The sequence below is a fragment of the Chelonoidis abingdonii genome, chromosome 3 (assembly GCF_003597395.2).
Source record: "Chelonoidis abingdonii isolate Lonesome George chromosome 3, CheloAbing_2.0, whole genome shotgun sequence".
Lineage (NCBI taxonomy): Eukaryota > Metazoa > Chordata > Testudines > Testudinidae > Chelonoidis > Chelonoidis abingdonii.
The window spans coordinates 416,877-444,208 of record NC_133771.1 but is presented as its reverse complement, the minus strand read 5'-3'; the positions used below and the strand labels follow the sequence as shown (position 1 = coordinate 444,208).

The window sequence follows — 27,332 nt, the reverse complement described above, 5'->3', positions numbered from 1 at the left end:
TGATCCAATAAAAGATATTACTTCACCCTCCTTGTATCTGTAACTTACTGGGTCCGACACAGCTACAGCCACACTGCATACGGACTTTGCACTTGTCTTTACTGAATTTCATCTTGTTATTTTCAGACCAATTCTCTAATTTGTCAAGGCCAATTTTAATTCTAATCCTGTCCTCCAAAGTGGTTGCAACCCCTTGGTGTCATCCACAAACTTTATAAGCATTGCCAGTCTCTCCACTCCATTCCACAAATCACTAATGAAATTACTGACTAACACTGGGCCCAGGACTGACCTGTGGGGTACACCCGCCCAGTATGAGAGTGAACCATTGACAATGACTCTTCCAGTACAGTCTTTCAACCGGTGTTGCACCTACTGTAGAGTAATTTCATCTAGCCCACATTTCCCTGGGTTGTAATGAGAACGTCACTGGGGACTGTGTCAAAGCTTTTCTAACAGCAGGATATTTCACGTCTACAGCCCCTTGCACATCCTGCGCCCACCTTCATACCCACGTGCTGCCTTCCAGCCCAACCCTGTATGGACTCCAGAGGGGCCAGAGGCCCATGAGGTTGGACCCTGGGTGGTGATCAGTGAGCACTGCCCCCCCACTTTTCCTCACCTGCCCACATGAGCAGCACAGTCACGATGATGACAATCTCCCCCGTCTGGAGCTGCCGCTCCTTGTCCAGCCCTTCCATGGTGATGTCACCTGCAAGACACACGCTGAGCAGTGGGGTGTGGTCCAGCCTGGTGGGACTGTCAGGCTGCGGGTGGATGAGAAACTGCATCCAGCCCAGGCAGGGAGCCAGAGGAGACTCCAGAACCACAGGGGGCCAATAGGACACAAGTGGAGGGAGGGGAAACAGGGCTCTGGGTTTCATCCCCTCAGCTCCCAGCAGCATAAAGGGCAGGGGACACCTGAGCCAATCAAACCTTTGCTACCTCTAGGCACCTGTGACTGGTCAGAGGCAGCAGCCTGGCCAGGCTGGACTGATCCCGGATGGCCCCTTGAGAGTTAAAGCACCTTCTCCTTTTCCTGGGAGATTGGGGTACACCGTACAGTCGGGGGAGATGTGAGCTCCAGGGAAGGGGGAGCATATACTCACCAGCCAGGGGGGCCTGGGGCATGGTTGTGTCTGTGTCTGACAGGCCTGTGTGTGCCGGGGAGCAGGATCCCCACAGATCTGCCCCACCTGCCTACCTGCCATCAACACTCCAGCGTGTGCCGCCCACCCTCGGGGCACACACTCGCCTGCCTAGCAGCAGCTCCTTGGTTTCTGTTTTGGCCTGGGATGACGACGTTCCTCCTGCTCGCGTCAGAGTCCCAGGGTCAGTGGCAGGCCCTCGGCATCTCACTGGGGAGGGCAGAGGCTGCGTAGAGAGGTGGTCAGTGTGCTGTACAAAGAGCGGAGCTGTCACGCTGCAGCCTGGGAGTGTGAATTTTCTAGTGCATTTGCCAGGGTGCTAAGCAAGCCAAGGTTGCTGTAGTCACGCCTGCAAGCTGTTTACATGTTACTGTCTGGGGCTCTCTGGGCCCGTTTAGTCCATTGAGACTGACCCAGCCAGGGCTGCAGAGTGACATGGGGAACCAGAGAGGGGTCAGGGGTCGGCGAGGGCAAACACTGGGGTGAAACTAGGGACTTGGGATGGCATCTGGAGGCGTGTGAAAGCACTCTGTGCAAAGGCTCTGCTGCCCCCTTTAACACAGGTCAGGCCAACCTGGTCCTGTGTGGACCAAACGCAGGCTCCAGTCCACACCCAAGCTGGCTCCAGCCCTGTAGACAGTGGCACTGGCCTGATGGCACTGGCTGCCCTCTCAGAAACCAGCCAGTTTACCCAGAATTCCTTTTTCTAATGGGGAAGCCCATGGTGGGCATCTCCCAGCCCAGCACCCCTGCCAGGGGAAAGAGGACTGAGCCTGCTGGCCCCTGAGAGAAGCCACTGGGGAGACAAGCAGGGCAGGGCTGTGAGCCACTGTCTGGAGCGGGAGGAGGACGAGGGCTGAGCCTGGGGCTCCAGAGTTGGGGCTGAGCTGTCCGCCCTGCACCAGGCACCTGCCCCGGCCAGCTCCTCCCCTCGGCAGCGGTGCCCACAAGGAGCGTCAGCACAGCTTGCCCTCCCCAGCAGGGCATGGGGCAGATCGAGCCCCGGGCTGCAGGGGAGGGATGGGACCCAGCCTGGCCAGAGATGCTGGAGAGTTTCTCTCCTGCCAAGGGCCTGCAGCAGCCACAGGGCAGGTTTAACCCCTCGTGGGCCCTCCCCAGTGTCACACGCCCGGGGTCCGTGTGACTGGCCGTACCAGGCGCCCACAATCCTACCACTCCTGCCCAGACAAGGAGCAGTGAAGGTGGGTCCTCCAGGCCTGCCTACAGCGGCTTCAGGGAAGCAGCCAATCAGAGCACAGCAGGCTCAGTTAAAAGGCACTGCAGGGGCTGAGACCCCAGTTGCTGGCTAAGAGCAGAAGTGGGAGGATGGGCTGGGTGCCCATGACACTCCCCATGTGGGGGTGCCTAGGAGAGACCCTGGTCAAGCCGGGAACAGACAGACACCCCAAGGAGGTGATGGGACAGAGTGAGAAGCAGCCCAGGGAGGCAGCAGTGACCATTTAAGGGAAGCAGCACATGGCTACTGTCTATAGGGACCCTGGGTTGGGAATTTGGGACCCAGAGTAGTGGTCAGACCCAGCCCCCTGCCCCCAGAGGAGTGGCCTAAGCCCCAAGGAGGGGAGAAAAGGCATCAGATGCCCAAGAACGGGACTTGGAGTTTAAACAGGGCTGGGGCTGAAGACCCTGCAGAGGGCCAACCATTTGCTGGACTTTGTTACCCTGGAAGGGGACTGAACCCCAAGGAGTGACCTGGCTGGAGAGCAGGGGCAGTAAGAACTGATTAGGGCAGAGTCTCCAGGCAGGAAGCTGGCGGCCCTGCTCTGCGCCAGGGCAGGCAGGGATCTTGAGCCCAGAAGAACTGAGCACAGAGACAGCTCTACAGACATTCACCAGGGCACTGGGACAGGCCCTCATGGACCTTCTCCCCTGGAAGAGGTTCATCCATCCGTTCACCTATTAACCGAGTGACTTGGGGGCAGGGGCTGAGCCCCTGAGGACCTGCCTGACCAGGGCAACAGCCAAGGGGTGCCGGCTGCACAGAAATGGGAAGTGCAGGATCGCACCCAGCTGACAAGAGGCACTCACCAGAGGTGAGTGCACCCTGTCACTTTCCTGCAGCAGAGAAAAGTGCTCCACTCTCAGGACTGAACCTCTGCAGGGAGCTGGAGGGAAAAGAGACCCTGGTACAAGCCCCCTGCAGCCCAGCACGACAAGGGAGCTGGTCCCCATCGCTCTGCCCCTGATCCATGCTGGGGGGAGCTTGGGTGATGTTAGCAGGTGTCCAGCGCTGGCAAGGCTGCATGCCAGGCAGTGCTGTGCCTCTCTAGGATGGTCTTTTCCAGCAGTGAGGAGCTGCTTATCACCTTCCCCTCTGTTATCTTGGTGCAGAATTTAGTGGAGGAACCCATGTGGGTGTCACCCCATGGCAGGATGCCCCTGGGCAGTGCAGCAGGAAATGTCTCTCTCCCCTTCCCCCCCCGGCCTTGTGTCTCCTGGCTCCTGCGGGGCTTGGCTCCATGTTGGGCAGGGACTTGCCTCTGTTCTGCCTGCTGGCTGTAACACCAGAGGTGCCATGCTAGGTCCTGCCGTGGGCTTTACTCCCTCTCCTTTGGTCCTGGAGCCTCCGTTCCCAACGCTCCCAGACTGACAAACCTGCCACACTGGGAGACTGCACGAACTACTGGAACAGCCTTGTGGTTCAAGCTGTGTCTCCTTGTCCTGCACTAAGCAGCCCGGCCCAGGAGCCCTGAGCGTGCAGCAGGGAATGAAAGGCTTTTGCGGAGGCACCTTCTGCACCTCTCCAGTCCTGGGCACAGCTCCTGCCAGGAGCCCCCAGGTGGCTTTCCAGCCCCTCTGCAGTGCCCCCCACCCTGCTCCTTCTGCCACTTCACCTGGGGGCAGGCTGAACAGCAAAGGGTCTGACCTGACCCAGTGCTACTGTATAGCTCAGCATTGCAATACAGCACCAGCCCTAGCTGCCCCCATGGGGATTCCCACGTGGCAGCCCTGACTCCCCTCGGTTACCAGGGCCTGTTTCCTGCTTCCGTGAGTTGTGGGGCCCTGCAGAGAATTTTCCTTGCAGGGCCCAGTGACCAATCTCCCAACCAGAGCGTGTGGCAATGGCACAGCTTGGGCTCCTGCGCTCACCTTGGTTGGAGCTGTTGGAGGGGAGGCGATCAGTCTCTTTCAGGGTCCGGAAATGGACTCTCTTGCTGGCCTGGCTCTCTCCATGCAGGCCGATGCTCTGCACCTGGATGATGTAGTCTGCGTCCTCTGCCAGGTCCCACAGCACGCAGGCCCGGTTCGTGGTGTTCACCTCCCGGATGAACCGCTGCATTTGCCCGTCCTGCCGCTGCCAGAGTCGGAGAGAGACAGTCAGTCACAGGGAGGGCTCCCCTGCCCTTCTGGAAACAGGTTAGTGAGGGCGAGTGGCCAGCTCAGGTGGGGGAGGCATGGTGACCTCTGAGCTCCTGCCCAGCCCCAGCCCAAGCTCCTCGGAGACTCTGCTGGGCCATTCACGTGCGGGGCAGGGATAATCCTGTGAATAGCAGTATTTCTAGAGTACCCCATGCCATTGTACAGTCACAAGGACAAACTCCTCCCTCGCAAAGCCCTGCCCAGAGGGGAGACCCCACCCAGGGCAGCAGGGAGAGGACAGGGCTGGAGCCTGAAGCAGACATTTTGTAGAGAGGGGTGTCAAGGTGGGGGTGCCCAGGAGGGTGGGGCCAAGTGCGTCTTGCCCCTTGGAGGCCCAATGGCCTGCTGGCCCCAGATAGGCTGATGAGAGATGGGTGGGGTCAGAGCTGATCCCTCAGCAGTGGGATAGCCAGAGAAGGAAGGAGGAGCCTGCATAACCCATGGCCAGCACTGCTCATGGTGCATCCCTCGGGTGGGTTGTGTTCCTGGGAAAGCCCTCCCAAAGGGAAGGGGAGGCAGGGTGGAGACACCTTGGGGGCAGAGCCTGGCATACCTGCTGTGAGATGGCATAGCCAATGATGATGTCTCCCTCCGGGACATCCCATGAGACAGTGGCGGAGTTTGCCTTCAGGTGCGTAACAGTCACATTGACTGGGGACGGCGGCCTATCTGTGTGAACCAGGGGAGGGAACAGAAAGCCAGTGTGCAGAAGAGGGGACAAGACAGAGAGATCACTCTGTGCTCTATACAATTACTGAGCTGCTGAGTTGCCTGGGTCCCACCTTGCAACCAGCCTGTACAACAAACAGCATCTGAGGATGGCCTTAACAACAGCCCTTCTGCCATGTGTCTGACTGGGCTTTGCAGAGTGAGCAGGCTGCATAGCCAAACACCTAGATTTGCCTAATCTTTTGGAGAGGCAGTGTGGCTAAGTGCAGAAGCCATGGGCAAGGCCTATGAGGGGGAGACAATTGTACCAGGGCCTCATTCAGGCCCCCCAAAACAGCTGTAGCATCTATGTAAAAAAGTGAAATAGGAGGGGGTGGGGCCCCAGCAAACATGATGCACCAGCAGCCCAGTTTCCCTCAGCTGGTCTGTTCATGGTCTCCCACGGCAGAGACGTGGGTTCTATTCCTTGATCTGACAGACGTGACCTTTTGCAGCCACTGAGAGCTGATCATAGGATGGAGGGACTGATGCTTGTCAGCCTCCTTGCTCAGTGATAAGGGTGTGAAGGGCAGAGCGCTAGGGACACCTGGTGCCATGATTCCCAGCCCAATGGACCTCTCCCTAGGCCAGACCAGGAGCCCTGCCATTCTCCAGGCCAGGGCCATCCTCTGCTGAGCCAGCTGGAAAGTGGCCACTTTGTGCTGGTGTTTTCTTTTCTCATAAGTAGAAATTGTTCCCTACGGAGGAGGACTGAAAGGCTGCAGAGTCCTGGGAGTTTGCAGTGCCCAGGAGGGGAATGTGCAGTCTGGGTGAACCCCAGTGTTGATGGATGCTATGGCTTCCATGTGACAGGGGGGGTGCAAACCCAGGCCATGCACGAAAGCAGTGGAGGAATGACTGCAGCCGAAGGCCCCGGCAGCCTTGCCCACTCCCAGGGATGTTTTAAAGCACATTACAGTTCCAGCGCCGAAGTTGAAAGGTCTTGTCAAAGGCAAAAGCCTGATGCAGCCACTTCCAGTGCCTCTTCCGTTGTTGGTTGTGGGCCTGTTGTGCTGGGGGCTAGAGAAGATGTGGTTCCTGCCCATCTCAAGAGAGTCCTTTAAGGGCTCCCTGACTGCCTGAGGATTCCCACTCACTGGGTTTCCTGCAGGGCCGCTGCCCCACCATGACAGGCATTCACAGCTCAGACAGGGCATTGCTTTTCCTTCACCCTGCTTTTGTTTTCACTTCCTGAATAAACTCTGAAATAGCAGCAGAGAAACTACCACAACAGCTTTCGTAGCAGGTGTCTGTCCTGAGCGATGCAACACAGTAACAGAAACAGCCAAAGCCAGCCTCCCTTAGGCCTTGGAGCGTCGTGTATGTGCCTGTCTGCACACCCAGGCACAAATCCCATCCCTACCAGTATGCACAGATGCTAGTGCATGCCCAGAGTGACAGGACACAGAGGTGTGTGTTTGAACATGCAGCCCAGCCGGTCCTGGAGCAGGAGCTGCATGGGTGTGAGGTGATGGGAGGAGCATGACTGGCAGAGGGGTGCATTGATCCAAGAGGACCCAGAGAGATTTGAAATAGGGGCAGGGAAGAGCCTGAGACTCTGGCTGGAGAGATGCAGCAAACCCATTAGTAACCCAACTTCGCTCCCTCAGCCAGCCCAGCAGGACACTAGGACGCAGTGCAGGGTGGGGTCAGGCATGTGTTATGGCCCAGGCAGCTGAAGGGAGTGAGAGCCGAGGAGGTAAAGCCACTTCTCCCCAAACATAGGCCTCTGCATCTACCTGCCCCACCCTGGGCAGAGGGCTGCCAGTGGGGGCTGGGTGAGGTGACTAGCATCCATGCATGCTGGTAGGGAGGGGATTTGTGCCTGGGTGTGCAGACAGAACATGCTCCAAGTTGCCCAAGCACTAAGGGAGGCTGGCTTTGAAGCCCTGTTGCTGCGTTGCAATGCTCAGGACAGAGACCTGGTGCCAAGCTGTGATGGCCCCTGTCTGGGGCTGCGCTGTGCTCAGTCCTCTGAGCCCACAGGTCATCAAGGACTCTGGTGTGGGTGCTGGGCCCTCCTGCAGCCCAAGCAAGGAGACCCTCAAACTCATGGCCTTGGGCCCTCCCAGGGCTCACCCAGGCAGGGCAGGGATCTGTGCACTTTGGCCCCGGGCACCCCACCTCCACCCATGAAGTCATGCAGGCCTGAGGCTATGGGGGTAAGAGCACTGCTGCTCGGGCCTGGAGGAGGCACATGGGAGCAGGCCCTGTGCTCTGTGACCACCTAGAAGCAGCCAGGAAAGCGGGGTGATGGGAGTGTGGTGCTCCCTTTGCTATTTAAGATTTTTATTAATGACCTGGAAGAAAATGTAAAATTACACAATTGGGTGAGTGGTAAATAAATAAGAAAACAGATACTGATTGATTGGGAAGCTGGGCACAAGCAAACAATGCCTTTTAATACAGGTAAATATACGTTTGGGAATAAAGAAGGCAGGCTGTCTTTACAGGATGGGGGACTCTACCTGGGGAGATAGTGACTCTGAAAAAGATTTGGGGGTCATGATGTATAATTGGCTCAGCATAAGAGCCCAGTGTGACACTGTGGCCAAAAGGGCTAATGCCACCCTTGGATGTGCAAACAGGAATCTTGAGTAGGAGCAGAGAGGTTACTTGGCATTGGTGCAACCACTGATGGGATATTGTGTCTGATTCAAGAAGGATGTTGACAGTGCTTAATTTGTGCCATGGCTGAGCCCCAGGCCCCTTTGGGCCTGGCAGCTCAGAGCCCCGGTCCCTCTGGGCCTATGTAAGAAAATTGCTAGAGCCCCAGCACCTTTTTCATTACAGATTAAGGACCGGGTGCTGGTAAATGGGAGAGGGGTCAGAGAAGAGCCACACGATGGATGAAAGGATTAGAAAACTTGCCTGAGAGCTCCTAGAGTCTATTGCCAAGCCTAATTAGCTGAACGAGGAGATGGTTATGGGGTGTGTGAGGTGTCACAGGGGTGTCACAGGGTTAATGGCCTCTTTTACCTACTCAGGCCTTTCTACCCCCCACAAGGCCTGAGTAGGTAAAAGAGGCCATTAACCCTGTGACAGCTGTACCTGGAAGAGAGTCCAGGCTGATATGCTCTAACTGATGGTGAAGCCCAGCTGGGCAGGAGCAGGCTGCGCTAGTATAAAACCAGGAAGTGGTGCACAAGAGGAGGCTGTAGGAAGGAGCTCTGCACTCGTTTCCTGTCAAGAGACAAGGAGGTGGCCGCGGGTGAGTGAGTCCTGGGGTCCTGCCTGGAAAATACAGACTCTGGCAAGAAGCGGAGAGCAGGTGAAACTCTGGTAACTTGAGGGGGGACCAGAAGATAGAGAGGAAGGAGCCCAGGGAAACAGCTACAGTGTCCAAGTGTGCAGCTGGTGGTTGCTAGACACAGGGTCTGTGGGCTGGAATCTGGAATAGTGGCCAGGCCTGAGTTCCTCTACTAGCCCCTGGGGAGGAGGCACATTCAGGGGAGTGGATTGGAAGACTGCCTGCGACAGCTTGTGCGGGGGGGGGCGGGGAAGCTTTGTTACCACGGGAGGGGAGAACTATAGTGAGCTGGCTGAAGGGCCAAGCCATGAAGAGGAGCCCCACAAGTTGAGAGAGGAGGGGGGGTCAGATGGGTTGAGAGCTAATCCCTAGGTGAACCACAAGGAGGCGCCCTCGTGGTGAGTAGTAAACCTGTGACAGGGCGATGGGATTACAATCTATCGGTACCTGCGTGGGGGACAAATAGTTAACAATGAGCTCTTCAGTCTAGCAGAGACGGTACAGCCCGCTCCATGGAAATATGGCATACCTTGTTTTAATGGTGAGGGGAGTTACCCACTGGGATAATTTCCCAGGGGCCATGGTGGTTTCTCCAGCACTGATCATTTTTCAATCCAGATTCGCTGTTTTTTCTAACAGCTGCTCTAGGAGTTACTGTGGGGCAGCTCTCTGGGCTGTGCAACACGGGGTGACAGTGGGCCTGTCTGGCCGGGGGATACTCCCCGTCCAGGGCTCTATACAAGTGCCTCGCAGGCAGGCAGGCAGGCTGGTAAAGGGTCCACCTCACACAGACATTGATGCCAGCATTTACTGGCTGCTCTTCTCAGGGTCTGTGTTCGTTCTTGCTGGCTTGCTATTTATTCAGGGCCACAGTGTGACACACATGAGCCCCCCCGCCCCCATGCTTGAACAAACGAGCGCATGGATGCACCCACACTCATTGCTGAGCAGGTGCTCATGAGGAGCCCTCTTGCAGTCCAGGGATAGGCATGTGCAAAGCTCTCCCCCCACCCCTCGTGCCGTGCCGTGCCATGCCAGGTTCTGCATTAGCATGAAGGAGGCCTGGCTCAGCCCTGTCCCAAAGAGTTTGCAGTCCAAGGTGACAAAAAAGAGGAAGGGTGGGGAGGACTGTGATGTGCACACCGAGGAGGGCTGCACCTCTGCTTGACCTGGGAATCCCCAGAGGCCCTGTCAGTATCAGGAGACCTCTCTCTCTAAGTGGTCTCAGTGTCACTAGATGGGACAGAGCACCAAACCCAGGAGGTGTGTGGGTTATGCTTACAGGACGGGAGGGTGGAGGAGGCAGCAGGAAGATTTCAGCAGCTCACAGCCACTATGCACCTCCCCTGCCTGGTGCAGGGGGACGGGTCAGACCCCTGTGGAATCCCCAGGCCTGGGAGAGATGAGTGAAAAGCCCCAGAAGCTTCAGGGGTGAGGTGGGGGCTGGGCAGGTGTGGGCAGTGGTGGATTTAGAGTGTGCACAGCTTCATTTTCGGGGGCTCCCCCTTGGGACTCCGCCAAGAAAAAGAACATTCTGTCTTATCTCCCTGCCCAGTTTTCATTCTCTTTTTCTTCATCCTCCTCCATGGTACACCGACATCTTGAATGTTGTGTACGGATGTGGTCGTCTCATCTCAAAAAAAGATATACTGGCATTAGAAAACGTTCAGAAAAGGACAACTAAAATGATTAGGGGTTTGCAGAGGATCCCATATGAGGAAAGATTAAAGAGGCTAGGACTTTTCATCTTGGAAAAGAGGAGACTAAGGGGGGATATGATAGAGGTATATAAAAACATTAGTGGTGTGGAGAAAGTGAATAAAGAAAAGTTATTTACTTGTTCCCATAATACAAGAACTAGAGGTCACCAAATATGAGATTAATGGCAGCACAGCAGGTTTAAAACAAATAAAAGGAAGTTCTTCTTCACACAGTGCACCGTCAACTTGTGAAACTCCTTGCCTGAAGAGGTTGTGAAGGCTAGGACTTCACAGTGTTTAAAAGAGAACTGGATAAATTCAGGGAGGTTAAGTCCATTAATGGCTATTAGCCAGGATGGGTAAGGAATAGTGTCCCTAGCTTCTATTTGTCAGAGGATGGAGATGGATGGCAGGAGAGAGATCACTTGATCATTACTTGTTAGGTTCACTCCCTCTGGGGCACCTGGCATCGGCCACTGTTGGTAGACAGATACTGGGCTAGATGGACCTTTGGTCTGACCCAGTACGGCCATTCTTACGTTCTTATAAGTAATGGAAAGTAAATGAAAATAAAGTGAGGTACTTTAATAGGGGCAGGGGGTTGCGGTGTGGGAGGGGGTCAGGGGTGTGGGCTCTGGGAGGAAGCTTGGGTTTGGAGTGCAGGCTCCGGGCTGGGGCAGGGGGTTGAGGTGCAGAAGGGGGGCAGGGGGCGGCGCTTACCTCGGGTGGCGTAGCTCCCAAAGCGACCAGCACAAACACCGCACCGGCAGCGGCTCCTAGACGGGGGGTCTCTGTGCACCACTGCCCACAGGCGCCACCCCTGCAGCTCCCATTGGCTGCAGTTTCTGGCCAATAGGAGCTGCAGAGTTGGTGTTCGGGGCAGGGCAGCATGTGGAGACACCCCCCAACCCTCAGGGGCTGTAGGGACATGCCAGCCACTTCTAGGACCCAAGCAGTGCGGAGGGAGGCAGAGCAGGCAGGGAGCTGCCTTAGCTCTGCTGCTGGCACATCTCTGCGCACCCCTTGGAGGGAGGGGTCAGCAGGTCTCTGTGCACTGTCCGGGGTGGGGGCAGTGCATGGAGTCACACACACACACACACACATTGGGGCATGCAGAGACGTGCCAACAGCCAGCCGCTTCCGAGAGGTCTCCCTCCCTCTGTGCTAGGTTTGCTAGAGATTGCTAGCAAAACTCTGTTGTTACTCCACAAAACAATGCAGCTTGGCCCTAGAGTCTGAGCTGTGGCAGCAGCTTGGGGCTCACCCAGTTTTGTGAGGTCCCTTTGTAACTCTTCACAGACAGCTTTGCACTTAACTATCTGGAGTAGTTTGTATCACCTCCAAATGTTGCCATCTCACTGTTTACTCTCTTTTCTAGATCGTTTATGAAAATATTGAATAGGATTGATCCCAGAACAGACCTCTGGGAGCCAGCACTATTTACCTCTCTCCATTCTGAATACTGACCATTTCCTCCCCCTCCATCTTTTAACCAGTTACCGATCCAGGAGGGGACCTTCCCTCTTATCCCATGACAGCTCACTCTGCTCAAGAGCCTTGGGAGAGAGACCTTGTCAAAGGCATTCTGAAAGTCCAAGTACACTATATCCACTGGATCCCCCTTGTCCACATGCTTGTTGACCCCTTCAAAGAATTCTAGTAGACTAATGAAGCATGATTTTCCTTTTTAAGAGCCATGTTGGCTTTTCCCCACAAATTGTGTTCATCTATGTGACTGAAACTGTAGTAAAGAACAGAATTAGCAATCATTTTGCCTGCCACTGAAGTTAGCCTTACTGGCCTGTAATTGGGGGAATCACCTCTGGAGGCTTTTTGATAAATTAGTGTCACATCATCCAGTCATCTGGTACAGAAGCTGATTTAAGTGATAGGTTACGTACCACAGCTAGTCATTCTGCAATTTCATATTTGAGTTCCTTGAGAAGTCTTGGGCAAATACCATCTAGTCCTGGTGACTTATTTCTGTTTAATGTATCAGTTGTTCCAAATCTTCTCCACTGACACCTCAATCTGGGACAGTTCCTCAGATCTGTCACCTAAAAAGACTGGCTCAGGTGTGGGAATCTGCCTTAGCCTCTGCAGCGAAGACTAATGGAAGTGCTACTCCTTTAGCACCTCCATCAGCCAGTGGCCCCACTAATTGTTAGGCCACTTTCCTGCATCTGATGTACTTAACAATGAAAAAAAATGTTTAGTTTGTGACTCTTTGGCTAATTGCTCTTCAAATTCTTTTCTGTTCTGCCTAATTATATGTTTATCCTTGTCATGCCAGAGTTTATGCTCCTTTCTATTTTCCTCAGTAAGATTTCATTTTCAATTTTTAATACACCTTAAAGGATGTCTTTTTGCCTCTGACAACTTGCTTGACTGTTTAGCCATGATGGCATTTTTTTGGTCCTCTCACTATGTTTTTTAATTAGGGATATCCATTTAATTTGAGCCTTTATTATGGTGTCTTTAAAAAGTTTCCATGCAGCTTGCAGGCATGGAACTTTTGTGACTGTATCTTTTAAATTTCTGTTTAACTAGCTTCCTCTTTTTAAAAAAAAAATTGTGAACTTTCTGAAGTTAAATGCTACTGTGAGGGGCTTCTTTGGTATTTTCTCTCCCACAGGGATGTGAAATATAATTACGTTATGGTTGCTGTTACTGAGCGTCTCAACATTATTCACCTCTTGGACCAGATCCTGTGCATCACTTAGAACTAAATCAAGAATTGCCTCTCCCCTAGTGAGTTCCAGGATTAGCTGCTCCAAGAAAACCTCATTAATTATCTCTACAAATTTTATCTCTGCATCCCATCCTAAGGTCACATGTACCCAATCGATATGGAGATAGGAATACTGGGGGATTTCAGCTGAGTTTTCTAGTTTTATAGCCTCTCCAATCTCCGGGAGCATTTCACAATCACCGTCACCATCCTGGTCAGTAGTGTATCCCTACTGCTATGTTCTTGTTGTTCAAGCATAGAATTTCTATACACACACACACACACACACACACATTTAGTGCTATTTCCCAACCAGCACAACCTATTCTATATGTTTTGTACACTGGTATTACCGTGTCCCATTGATTATCCTTATTCCACCAAGTTCTTGTGATGACCGTTATATCAAATCCTCACATAATACCAGGCCCTCAAGTTCATCCATCGTAGAATTTAGAGTTCTTGCATTTGTATTTGAGCACTTACAAAATTTGTCACTTTTTAGCTGTCTGCCATTATGTGATGTAATTAAATGGGACTCTTTTTTTCATTTGATTTTTCTCTTCAGTTCCTGTCAGTACTTTATCAACTTCCATCCTCTCCTCCTTACTAGCAATAGAGTAACCTCTTTAACAAATCCTCCTCTAAGGGGTGTGTCTGTCTGAATCGAGTGCTCCTCCACACCTGTCAGCTTTCTCCCAGGCCTTACTTTAGAAACTTCTCTGACCTTTTTAATTTGACTTGCCAGCAGTCTGGTTCCAGTTTAGGTTAGGTGGAGCCCATCCCTCCTGAATATGCTCCTCCTTTCCCTAAAGGTTAATGGTGATCATATGCTCAACACAATTAATATTAACAACAAGGGAGAAGCAACACATTCCCTAATAGGGAAAGAACAGGTTACAGATAACTTGGGGAAGTTAAATGTATTCAAGTCAGCAGAGCCTGATGAAAGTCATCTTAGGGTACTTCAGGAACCAGCTGAAGCAATCTCAGAACCATTAGCAATTATTTTTGAGGGTGCGTGACCCTCAGAGGACTGAAGAAGGGCAAAGATAGCACCTGCCTTTAAAAAGGGAACAAAGATAACCCAGGGAACTACAGACCAATCAGCCTAACTTCAGCACCTGGAAAGATACTGGAACAAATGATTAAACAATCAGTTTGTAAGCCCCATAAGATTAAGAAGGTAGCAAGGAATAGCCAGCATGGCTTTGTCAGGATCATGCCAAAGCCACCTGATTTCCGTCTTTGACAGGGCTTTGGCTTAGTGGATGGGTGGAAGTAGTAGACCTGGTACAACTTGATTTTTTTTTATTATTAAGGCTTTTGAGAGAATCCCACATGCCAGTCTCATAAGTAAACTAGGGGAAAGTGGCATAGATGAAATTACTATAAGGTGGGTGGACAATCGGTTGAAAGACCATACTCAGAGTAGTTATCAATGGTTCATTGACAAACTGGGAGAATATATCTACTGGGGTTCCACAGGGGACAGTCCTGGGTCTGGTAGTAGTCATGACCTGGATAATAGAGCAGAGAGTATGCCTATAAAATTTGCAAGTGACACCAAACTGCGAGGGGTTGCAAGCACTTTAGTGGACAGGATTAGAGTTCAAAATGACCTTGACAAATTAGAGAAGTGGTCTGAATTTAACAAGATGAAATTCAGTAAAGACCAGTGCAAAGTACTGCACTTAGGAAGGGAACAGTCAAATGCCCAACTACAAAATGGAGCATAACTGTCTAGGCAGCAGTACTGCAGAAAAGCATGTGGGAGTTATAGTGGATCACAAATTGAATATGAGTTGTCAATGTTGCAAAAATGGCTTATTTTCCAGAGGGTATTAATAGGAATATAATATGTAAGACATGGGAGGTAATTGTCCTGTTCTACTTGGCACTGGTGAGGCCGCAGCTGAAGCACTGTCCAATTCTGGGCACCACACCTTGGGAAAGGTGTGGCTAAAATAGAGAGAGTCCTGAGGAGAGCAATAAAAATGATGAAACGGTTAGAAAACCTGACCTCTGGCTATGAGGAAAGGTTACAAAAACTGGGCATGTTTAGTCTTGAGAAAAGACGGGTGAGGGGGGACCTGATAAGTCTTCAGATATGTTCAGGGCTGCTATAAAGAGGATGGTGACCAATTGTTCTCCATGTCCACTGAAAGGTAAGTCAAGAAGTAATGAGCTGCATCTGCAACAAGGGAGATTTGTTACGCATTAGGAAAAGCTTTCTAACAATACAGATAGTTAAGTTCTGGAACAGGCTTCCAAGGAGGTGGTGGAACTAGAGGTTTTTAAGAACAGGTTGGACAAACAACTCTCAAGATGGTCTAGGTTTTACTTGGTCCATCCTCAGTGCAAGGGGCTGGACTTTGTGATCTCTCAAGGTCCCTCCATTGTACCTTTTCCCCTCCCGCGTGGCTTACTTTGTGTTTATTGACATTGAACTTAACTTGGCATCACGTCGCCCATCGCCCAGCAGAGTTAGGTCTCAAGTTGCTCACACCTCTCTCTGGTCCTGACCTAAGTTCCCTTTAAGCCGCACAGCCATGCAGCTGCCTATGAAGCCCCACACAGGAGCTCAGGGCTGTGGCGGGGAGAGGAGCCCCTCCTCACTGGCCCCAGAGCGGACCAGCTGTGGGAGAGTCCCCAGCGTGGACCTGGCAGGGGAGAGGCGCCCCTCCCTTGGCCTGGCCTAGGCCCGCCGGAGCTGCCAGTGGAGAGGAGCCCCTCCTTCAGCCCAGCCCAGCCCAGCCCAGCCCGGCTGGTGCTGCCATGGCTGGGGAGAGGTACCCTTCCTCCAGCCTGAGATGCTGGTGTGAGAGGGGGCTCGTGGGAGTCCTGTCTCCCTACCTCAGCTCTGGGGCAGCCTGCACTCCAAGCCCCTCATCCCTGGCCCCACCCCAGAGCCCCCTCCCACACACCAAACCCCTCATCCCTGGCCCCACCCCAGAGCCCATCCCCTGCCACACATCCCAACCTTCTGCCCCAACCCTGAACCCCCTCCCACACCCCAAACCCCTCATTCCTGGCCCCACCACAGAGCCCCCTCCCGCACACTGAACTCTTCCCACCCAAATCTCCCCCCCCCCGCACAAACACATCCCAACCTTCTACCCCACCCGAGTCCCCCCCATACCCCAACTTCCTCATCCCTGGCCCTCCTAGAGGCCCCCTCCACACACTGAACTTCTATTCCTGGCCCCACCCCAGAGCCCATCCCCCCCCACATCCCAACTTGTTGCCCCAACCCTGAGCCCCCTCCCTACCCAAACTCTCATCCCTGGCCCACCCCAGGAGCCCATCTCTCCCCCACCACACACACACACACAGCCACCAAACCTTTCTGCCCCATCCCAGAGCCTCCTCCACACTCAAACCCCTCATCCCTGGTCCCACCCCATCGAGCCACATCTCTTCCCCACCACACACACACACACTCCAACCTTCTGCCCCATCCCAGAGCCTCCTCCACACTCCAAACCCCTCATCCTTGGCCCACCCAGAGCCCATCTCTCCCCCACCACTCACACCACCTTCTGCCCCATCCCAAAGCCTCCTCACACTCCGAACCCCTCATCCTTGGGCCCACCCCAGAGCCCACCCCTCCTACACACATCCAACCTTCTGCCCCAACCTTGCAGTTCCCCTCCCACACTCTGAACCTCTATTCCCTGGCCCCACCACAAAGACCCTTCCTGCACACTGAACCTCTCTATCCCTAGCCCCACCCAGAGCCCATTCTCCCCCACACTCTCCAACTGTCTGCCCCCAACCGAAGTCCCTTCCGCACCTCAACCCTTGATCCCTGTTGCCACCCCAGAGCCTGTGCCCCCCACTCCTGAGTCCCCTCCACACTCCAAACCTCTCATCTTGGCCCCACTCCGAGCTGCGGCCCAGCCCTGAGTCCCCTTCCACACTCCAAACCCCTTGGTTCATAGAGATGCTGATCAAAGCTCCTTGCTAACCCCAGGCAGCTGCTGGCTGGGTCATCTCATCCCAGCAACTCCCGCCACGCATGCAGTTATAACACACCACACCTGCTCCCTTTCCAAGGAAGGTCACAGGCAAGAAGTAGGTCTGAAGAGGTGCTTGCAGCTTGGAAGGCCTGCCTGGCTGTTTGTCTCCTCAGCCCAGCATTACTCTTCTGCAGGGCCGTATGGAGCCATGATGCCTGGGGCAGTACTGCTCTATCTCCAGTCGCCCTTGTGCTCTATACAGAGGTATATAGTGGCCCAATCCTGAAGCTCCACTGAAGTCAGTGCAGCTGCTGCAATGGGACCCAGAGCGTGGCCTGGACAGTGAGAGGGGCCGGATTAATAATGGCTGTGTTACTCTGCTGCCAGGCTGCCCTTGGGCTCTGGGGAAGCTCCTGCCCCCGTATCCTGAGGGAAAGCTCCAGAGTCTCCCTCGAGGGGGTTAGAGCTCCATCTTCCGTCCTGTGGGACCTCCGCAGGCTCTGCATGGCTGGACATGCTCACCCAGCTCATTGCATAGGCCTTGTGCCTCACCCACCAGCCCCATCCCACTCCAGAGCCAGTGCCTGCCCTCTCCCTCCCGGGAGGAAGGCTGTGCGCTTAGGCTTGCCTCCTGGGTTCCCAACCATGAAGCCTCGCAGGCAGGGAGAGGGTTTGCCACAGCTTGAGTGGGACACAGGCGGCAGCAAGTTGGCTATTGGAATAATAGGGGGGCAGGGAACTGGATGGGGTTCTGCATGTGTCATTTAGTGTGATCCCTGGTGGACCAGTGCTGCCCTCCCTCCATCTCTGTATTTCATGATGTGCCAGAGGCCAGTCAGTACTGCCTGGGCAATCCCCAGGGCGCCCCCTCCGCCCCTCCAACCCCACGTACAGAGCAGAGACTGCAGCCCAGAGCCCCCCGCCCAACCCTCCACTCCACGTACAGAGCAGAGACTGCAGGCCCAGTGGCCCCCCAGCCCCTCCACCCCACTTACAGAGCAGAGACTGCAGGCCCAGTGGCCCCCCCAGCCCCTCCACCCCCATGTACAGACCAGAGACTGCAGGCCCAGTGCCCCCACCACCACCAGCCCCTCCACCGTCACGTACAGAACAGAGACTGCAGGCCCAGTGCCCTTCCAACCCAGTACAGAACAGAGACGCAGGCCCTGTACCCCCTCCTGCCCTCCACCACGTACAGAACAGAGACTGCAGGCCCAGTGCCCCCTCCACACCCTACGTACAGAGCAGACTGCAGGCCCAGTGCCCCCCAGCCCCTCCACCCCCCATGTACAGAACAGAGACTGCAGGCCCAGTGGCCCCCCACCCCCATTTACAGAGCAGAGACTGCAGGCCCAGTGTCCCCCCCAGCCCCATGTACAGAGCAGAGACTGCAGGCCCAGTGCCCCCCAGCCCTCACCCCACGTACAGAGCAGACTGCAGGCCCAGTGCCCCCCCCAGCCCCTCACCATCACATACAGAACAGAGACTGCAGGCTCAGTGCCCCTCCACCCCCACATACAGAAGAGACACTGCAGCCCAGTACCCCCCCCGCCCCTCCACCCCATGTACAGAACAGAGACTGCAGGCCCAGTACCGCCCCCAGCCCCTCCCCCACGTACAGAGCAGAGACTGCAGACCCAGTGCCCCTCCAGCCCCTCCACCCCCCATGTACAGAACAGAGACTGCAGGCCCAGTGCCCCTTCCCCGCACATACAGGCAGAGACTGCAGGCCCCGTGCCCCCTCACCCCCATGTACAGAACAGAGACTGCAGGCCCAGTGCCCCCCCCAGCCTCCACCGTCACGTACAGACAGAGACTGCAGGCCCAGTGCCCCCCCCAGCCCCTCCCCCGTACAGAACAGAGACTGCAGGCCCAGTGCCCCCCCAGCCCTCCACCGTCACGTACAGAAACAACTGCAGGCCCAGTGCCCCCCCAGCCCCTCCCACCCCCACGATACAGACAGAGACTGCAGGCCAGTGCCCCCCCCAGCCCCTCCACCCCCCGTACAGAACAGAGACTGCAGCCCAGTGCCCTCCCCCCCACGTACAGAAGCAGACTGCAGACCAGTACTCTCCCACCCCCACCACCCACCATGTACAGAGCAGAGACTGCAGGGCCAGTTGCCCCTCCACCCCCCACGTACAGAAGAGACACTGCAGCCCAGTACCCCCCACCTTCCACCCCCATGTACAGAGCTGTTGGTGTCACTAGGCATAAATCTAGGCCTCAGTGAACCAAAGCTCCTCATGTTGAACTCTACTTGATCTTAGAAAAGCTAGCAGCTGTGAATTAAATGTGTAACAGCGAGTTATCATGTTGCAGCACAGCTCAACAGGTCTAAGCGAGTAGTGATGAGGCCTGTGCACCTTTAGCAGAAGGACAAGATAACTTGCAGAAGGAAAACTTACTAACGAGCTGCCGTGGCCAAGATTACTTAATGCACCTGCGCTTACGTAACTGCTACAGGGGGAGGAGGGGGGGAGGGGAAGAAGAAAGAGAAAAAAGACTTATAGAAAGGGAAAAGCCACTTGTGTAGGGGTGCATGATTTGAGGCGTGCCAAGTCTCCCAGCACCTCTTTGAGATCTCAAATAAACTTTGCTTGCTTCTCCACCCTGGTGTGTGTTCATTGGTGCTTCGCACTCGAGGCAACGAACCACTGTTGCTTGCCTCGGGCACCCTCTGTGTCGGCAACAGAGCAGAGACTGCAGACCCAGTGCCCCCTCCACCCCCACGTACAGAACAGAGACTGCAAGCCCAGTGCCCCTCCACCCCCCACGTACAGAAGAGACACTGCAGGCCCAGTGCCCCCTGCCCCTTCCACCCCCCACATACAGAACAGAGACTGCAGGCTCCGTGCCCCCCCAATCCCCTCCATCCCCCATGTACAGAGGAGAGACTGCAGGCCCTCCATCCCCGGACAGCAGCTGGGCTGGAGGAGGGATGCTGTGCTCTCCAAACACATTGATCACCCTTGGAGGACAGCTAGTGTCAGACCAACAGGCAGCATTAGCACTAGAATCGATGCCCATGTCCCTGCAGCCGCTGAGGACACGCCTGCTGAGGTATTAATCTACCTGGATTAATCTGCCAGGAGCTGCCTGATACGACCTCTTTATGCTCAGCACAGGCAGGGACAAAACGTGTTCCTCATTTCCAGAGCTCTTCAATCTCTGGTCCTAGCCTGACAAACCACGTGGGGCCACTTACGCAGTAGCACCGGTGCAACATTTCATATCACGAGGGTAAGCACTACACAACTGAATCTGCTTGCACAGCCTCACTGGAGCAATAGCATTAAACTCTACACGGGAGCCTATGCAGAAGGTGAAAGGGACAGGCTTTTCTGTTTCCCTGCCAGATATTATATTCCCAGTGCCGCAAGGTCCTGGGCTGCAAGAGTTTATTGCAATGCACATCCCTAGGGGCAGAGCTCGACTTGCTGTGGGCACCTTCCCCCTGCATTTCCTGAGATCTGTGTGATCAAGTGGCCCCTAAAGTAGACACAGCTCTCTGTCCCCAAGAGCTTTCTAAGACAAGAGGCACCATGTGAGGGCAACAAACAACAGGGCTTCTAGGGGATGGAGGGTATTGGAGCCGATATAAGAGTGTGGTTACACAGGCTACTATCGCTGACACAACTTTATCCAGGAGCTGGGAAAAAAACATAAACTCATTCCTGCTAAAGCTTGCCAAGGCCACAGTAACTGGTGGGGCGGTGAATAACGATTGGGACAGGTCAGTTCTACAGAGCCAGCGAGATCTCCGGCAGCTTACGTGAACATTACTGTTAATACAGCCAAACCCAAAGTCATAAATTGAATAACAAATGCAGACCACACTTAGCTGATGGGGGACAGTAGTTTGCAAAGCATCCACTCTATAAAGGACTTAGGGGTCATAGTAGAAACCAATGAACATGAGTTCCCAGTGGGATGTTGTGACAAAAACTGCAAATGTGATCCTTGGATACATAAGTGGGGGAATACAGAGCAGAAGTCGATTCTATACCATGGCAGTAACTCCCGTTACTGGATACTATGTCAGTGCTGCTGTCCACACTTCAGAAAGGATGATGACAAACTGGCAAGGGTTCAGAAAAGAGTTACTAAAATAATTTATCGTCTAGAAAAAGTTTTGTTGTTTACCTTGCTGTGACTGGTTCTTAGAGATGTTTTGTCCATGTGGATCCTAGTCACCTCGTGCATGAGACCAGAATCTGGGACTAGCAGTATCTTCTGAGGCCACTCCTGAGCCCTACATGTCCTTCTAGCCCCACTGGCCAAGGGCATAAAAAGCAGAATTGTCCCTACAGCCTCTCAGCTCTCTCACCAATGCAGAGAACCAGGAGAGATTAACTCCAAAGGCGAGCAAGTCATGGGCTCCACACAGACATCACATCTCAAAGAACCACAGTTCCTGCCAGGGAAGTAACTGTTCATTCTGCACTAAAGTCCATGTGGCTCTGATGTGTGTCTTGCTAGCAGGTCCCAGATTAACTGGCGGTGGGTGGAGGAGTCCTAGCCATACCTCACTAAATAAGGATTTCAGAACTGCACTATCCAATTTGGCTCTGATCTAGAGGCCAGATCCATAATGGTGTGTGAAAGTCTGGGCTGACTCCATGGGGCTGTTCTCCAGGTTGCTGGTATGTGAATGGGCCTTGGGCAAGCCACAGAGGTTGGCTGAGCAGTAGCTGAGTGGGCCCCAATTCTTGTGGGGAGAAGGTAAACTTCCTAACTGGTAGATGGGTGTAATGGGCTGGGTTATCCAGGATAACATTTCCAAGATTACCCTGAACTGTTTTCCCAGTGACCCAAATAAACAGGACAGTTTTCTGAATGACTTTGTCGAAGTCATACAGAAGCGCTGTGGGAACATCCAAGGTGTGCAGCTTGGCTTCCCCTGGATTGGGAGAGAAAAACAGGAGGGTGAGGGTTTGGTTTAAATGAAAATCGGACACCACCTTGGTCAGGAATGGAGGCTGGGGCCCCAGCACCACTTCTCCCTATGCAGCACTGTGTAAGGAGGATATGCCATCAGAGCAGGGGCTCACCAGCCATTCTGGCGGAGGTGATCGCTACAGGAGGGCAGTTTTGAGTGTGAGGTGTCGAAGGGGCCACCTATAAGGCCCATCAGAACTGCATTGAAGGATGGGTGGGAGCACCCGTACAGGTGGATATGTATGAGCCAGGCCTTTTAGAAATGTTGGAACACTGAGAGGAAACACTGTATGGGACAGGGGGGCAAGCTGAAATAACAGCTAACTGGACCCTGACAGACCCAAGATCCCTCCTTCAGTATGTCATCAACCACAGAGCCCAGCCTCACCCTGGCCTCGTTCTGCTGAGCATCTGCCCAAGTGGTTCTAGCTTATTGTCTAACAACTTTCAGACGTGCTGTGCCGAGTCTTCATTTATTCACTCTGATTTAAGGTTTCACGTGCCAGTGATACAGTTTAACATTTTTAGAAGGTCTCTTTCTATAAGTCTATAACATATAACTAAACTATTGTATGTAAAGTAAATAAGGATTTTTAAATGTTTAAGAAGCTTCATTTAAAATTAAATTAAAATATAGAGCCCTCCAGACTGGTGGCCAGGACCTGGGCAGTGTGAGTGCCCCTGAAAATCGCTCACGTGCCGCCTTTAGCATGTGTGACGTAGGTTGCCTACCCCTGGACTAACCCCTGTTCACTGAGGGAAGCATTTCCAAAGGTGCTCACTGAGTTTTGGTGCTTAAGCTGAAACCTCTGGGGTCTGATCTTCAGAGATGCTGGGTGCTCTCAGCTCCAGGGGAAGCCAGGAGTGGACCAGCACCTCGCTGGATCAGGAACCTGGGATTGGATGGACAAAAGGAGTTAGGCACCTCAGTCCCAGTTTTACACAAAACTCCCACTGAAACTTGTAGGTGTCTAAACTCACATAGGCGCCGACTTCATGAGTGCTCCTGGGCTGGAGAACCCACAGGAAAAAATTACTGGGTGCTTAGCACCCATCAGCAGCCAGCTCCCCCCAATCAACTCTTCCCCCTCCCTCCCAGCACTTCCTGCTGTTTTACAGTATATAGGAGGTGCGGGGAGGAGTGGGGATGGGGAGTGCTCAGGGGAGGTGGCGGAATTGGGTGAGAAGAGGCGGAGCAGGGATGGGAGCTTGGGGGAATGGTGGGGGTGGAGCCAACGATGGAGCGGGGGTGGGAAGAGGTGGGTGGGGAGGGGTGCTTGGGAGCAAGGGGTCGGGGAGGAAGGCCCCTGGCCAGGAGTGGGGGGTGAGCACTCCTGGGCCCGGAGGAAGCAGCAAACCTGTGTGTCTGTAGTACAATTCCCTTGCACCTATGTTTTCTATCTAGACAGTGTCCTGCTGCCTCCCTCTAGGCAGCTGCATACCTACTCCACACCAGCGCCATGAGTGCAGTCCCAGGCTAGGGGGACGACCAGGCGTCTGAACTGACCTAAGGGCTTGGCTACACTCGAAACCAAAGCGCTGCTGCGGAGTGTCCCACGCAGCGCTTCTGAAGAACGAGTGTGGTACAGGTGCAGTGCTGGGAGAGAGCTCTCCCGGCGCTGCACGTTACTCCACCTCCCCGTGGGGATTAGTAAGATAGTACGGAGTCCACAGTTTGATTAATGTTACATTAACGATTTTTGAACAAGCATTTTAAGTTGTAGTTCTCCTTTACTGGGTAGGTAGAGAGCAGTACCATGAGAGGAGTAGATACAGGGAAGAAGGCAGAATGAGACCTTTTACAAAAAGTTTTGGCCCAAGCAAGAGGGCATGGAGTGTCATTTGAGCTCCTTGCCTAGGGTGCAAAATGTGTGGGCTGCCCTGACACAGACTGGTAAGTACTACATGAGGCACTTTGTCTAGCAGACTACAGGGCCTAACACAAGCCCCATGGCCTGGAAGCTAGAAGCTAGACAAATTCAGACTGGAAATAGGCACAATTTTTTAACACACAATTTAATCACTCAGGAGGAGGGGAGAAAACTTGTTCGCAACTTAGCCTCTAATGATAGAACAAGGAAGCATGGGCTTAAACTGCAGCAAGGGAGATTTAAGGGGGTGGACATAGGAAAGTTCCAACTGTCAGGGTGGTTGGACCTGAATAAATGCCTAGGCGAGGTTGTTGGAATCGCCATCTCTGGAGATATTTAAGAGTAGGTTAGATAAATGTCTATCAGGGATGGTCTAGACAGTATTTGGTCTTGCCATGAGGGCAGGGGACTGGACTCGATGACCTCTCGAGGTCCCTTCCAGTCCTAGAGTCTATGAATCTATGAATTATTAACCATTGGAACAACTTATCAAGGGTTCTGGTGGCTTCTTCTCCACTGGCAGTTTTTTAAATAAAAATGTGATGTTTCTCTAAAAGCTCTGCTCTAGTTCACACAGAAATCTCCAGGGATACTGCAAAGCCTTAGGGGCCCAGAGAAGAGCAAGGAGAGTGATCAAGGACATGAAAAAGAGAGATCAAAACAACTGGGATTGTTACCTCAGGAGAGGACTAAGAGGAGCGATGAGGGAAGTACCTTCCATAAAGACTGGTCTAGAGCAGGCAGATTGAGAGCTCGTGTTCTCCATGTCTCATAACCTAAGAAAGAAGAGTACGTCCAGACTGCCTGCCAGATCGGCGGGTAGTGATCAATTTATCGGGGATCGATATATTGCGTATCCTCTAGGCATGATATATCGATCCCCAAAAGCGCTCCCGTTGACTCCAGAACTCCACCAGGGTGAGCGGCGATAGCAGAGTCAATGGGGTGAGCCGCGGCCATCGATCCCACGCTATGAGGACGGGAGGTAAGTCGAAATAAGATATGTCAACTTCAGCTACGCTATTCCTGTAGCTGAAGTTGCGTATCTTACATCGACTCCCCCCTACCTGTGTAGACCAGGCCAAAGGGACAGTAAGAGAAACTGAAAGTGGGAAATTCAAAACTGATAAAAGAAAATATGTTTTCACACAAGGTATAATCAGCCCATGGAATTCACTGCTGTAGGAAGTCATGGAGGCCAAAGGTTAGCATGCAGAAAGGGACTGGAGCTATATGGATAACAAGAATATCCAGAGTTATCATAGTTAATGATAACGAGCCAAAAACTCCAAAAGTAATTACAAAATGTTTTTTAAGTACATCAGAAGCAGGAAGCCTGCTAAGCAACCAGTGGGGCCCCTTGATGATCGAGATACAAAAGGAGTGCTTAAAGACGATATAGTCATTGCAGAGAAACTAAATGGATTCTTTCCTTCAGTCTTCATGGCTGAGGATGTTAGGAGATTCCCAAACCTGAGCCAGCTTTTGTAGATGACAAATCTGAGGAACTGTCACAGATTGAAGTGTCACTAGAGGAGGTTTTAGAATTAATTGATAAACTTAACATTAACAAGTCACTGGGACCAGATGGCATTCACCCAAGAGGTCTGAAAGAACTCAAATGTGAAGTTGCAGAAATATTAACTAGGGTTTGTAACCTGCCCTTTAAATCGGCCTTTGTACCCAATGGTGTGGAGAAATTGAACAAGGAAGTGTTATTTACTCCTTCACATAACACAAGAACCAGGGGTCATCAAATGAAATTAATAGGCAGCAGGTTTAAAAGAAATAAAAGGAAAGTTCTTCACACAGTGCACAGTCAACTTGTGGAACTCCTTGCCTGAGGAGGTTGTGAAGACTAGGACTATAACAGCATTTAAAAGTGAACTGGATAAATTCATGGAGGTTAAGTCCATTAATGGCTATTAGCCAGGATGGGTAAGGAATGGTGTCCCTAGCCTCTGTTTGTCAGAGGATGGAGATGGATGGCAGGAGAGAGATCACGTGATCATTGCCTGTTAGATTCACTTCCTTTGGGACACCTGGCATTGGCCACTGTCGGTAGACAGGATACTGGGCTAGATGGACCTTTGGTCTGACCTAATACGGCTGTTCTTATGTTCTTATGATAACAAAAGTTCTGGCAGGAAGCGTAAACCTCCTGCTTCAGGTTTTAAGATGGGCTGTAATTATTAGAAACCAGGACGAGGACTAAAGTGTGGGGCAGATTATCCCATAACTGTGGCTGTGGTGTTCTCTGACCTTCCTCTGCAGCACTGGTACCAGCCGCAGCATATTGTGCTAGGTGGGCCTTGGGTCTGGCATCCCTGCTCCTAAAAATTGTCCCACACACCAGCAAGTAGAGCTGACCTGAAGCTCTTAATTTCTGCTTTATAAATAAGCAAAGCAGACAAGGAGTCTAAAGGGAATGTTAGTAACTTTCTTGTACTTACAGTAGGGGCTCGCTGGGACTTCAGTGATGCAGGGACCTGGTGCAGGCCATCTGCATGTGGCGTATTTCACCCTACAGATTAAATTGTGATCTCCAGTAGAAAAGGACAAGGTAATGCAACCTTCCCCTGGTGGTCAGACTGGTGTGGTGTTCCGAGGAGGCCAGGACTTGCCCCCAGGGCTAAACAGCGACACCCAGCTGCAGTGGCCCAGCTTTGCTGAGTGCACCCAGACCAAGGAAGCAGGAGCTTGGAACTCTACTGATTAATCAATTACCTTTTGGTAAAACAGAGTCAATCCCCTCCCTCACAACACAAGCAAGCAGGGCCAATGACGTTACCCCAGGGATGAATTTGGGCCAGTGGGGCTGCTCCTGTGAACAGGGTAAACAAGATTTGTTCTTCAGCGAAGAAGGGGAACTTTGCTGTTTACATGGCAGCTAAGTCGGAACTCTCCGTTCTCCTGTGCTTGGTTCGGCAGAGGGGCCTCCCCTGGGCCTGCGGAGAGCGGGCAGGGACTGATCTATTTAGCCCGTCTCGGTGGCTTCTTCTGCCTTCACACAGGAAACCAGAACCGACTTCCGAGCGCCCTCCAGGGGCCGGGGGGCAAAGGGGCTGCGGAGAAAGCAGCACGGGGCGAGCCCCGGGACCCTACCAGGGCTGGTGGGCTCGGATCACTGCGGAACCTCCTTCCTCTCGGCTCAAAAACCCGAGCGCTGCTGGAGTCCCTGCTCGCTGGGCCCTGCAGCCCGGTGCTCCCGCAGCCCGGCGCTTGCTGCAGTCTGCGGCCCCGGAGTCCCTTTGCATTGCAGGGCTTTGCCACTGGGTTACAATCGCAGCCGCGGCCGGGTCCCCTCCTGCGGCTACCACGCGCCGGGCTGGGATCAGCCCAGTGCAACGCTGGACAGAAGCCCCGGCCCTGCGTTCTCCCACGGCACCTGCCCGGCGCCCTCCCCTGACCCCGGCCACGGCCCCTGTCCGGCCCGCGCCCTCCCCCAGCCCCTGCCAGGCGCCCTCCCCAGGCCGGCCCGGCCCGCACTCACTTGCTCGCACCAGCCAGAGGTCGCAGCTGAACAGCACCAGCACGGCCGAGTTGAGGCAGGCGGGGAAGGGGGCCATGGCCCCGTGGAGGGGCAGCCCGCTGGGGCCGCAGGAACCCCGGGCTCCGTGTCCGCCGCGGCGGGTTCGGCCCC

At 53.6% G+C, this 27,332-nt stretch overlaps 1 protein-coding gene across 4 annotated transcripts in view; it reads right to left on the bottom strand.

Moving 5' to 3' along the window:
- Positions 1–27,321, bottom strand: part of FNDC4 (fibronectin type III domain containing 4) — a 36,049-nt gene extending 8,728 nt beyond the window's left edge. For 3 of the 4 annotated variants that reach the window (XR_004373009.2, XR_004373010.2, XM_032775200.2), the window contains exons 1-4: positions 27,183–27,321; positions 5,080–5,195; positions 4,257–4,461; positions 623–712 (exon numbers count right to left, since the gene is read on the bottom strand). Coding sequence is in view for 2 of the 4 variants with exons in the window: in XM_032775200.2 (XP_032631091.1) it covers positions 623–712; positions 4,257–4,461; positions 5,080–5,195; positions 27,183–27,258 (487 nt within the window). In the remaining 2 variants the exon portion in view is untranslated. Of the gene's footprint in view, positions 1–622; positions 713–4,256; positions 4,462–5,079; positions 5,196–26,142; positions 26,214–27,182 lie in introns of all 4 variants that reach the window. The other variant, XM_075063509.1, reaches the window with a different exon arrangement.
- Between the last annotated feature and the right edge of the window lie 11 nt (positions 27,322–27,332).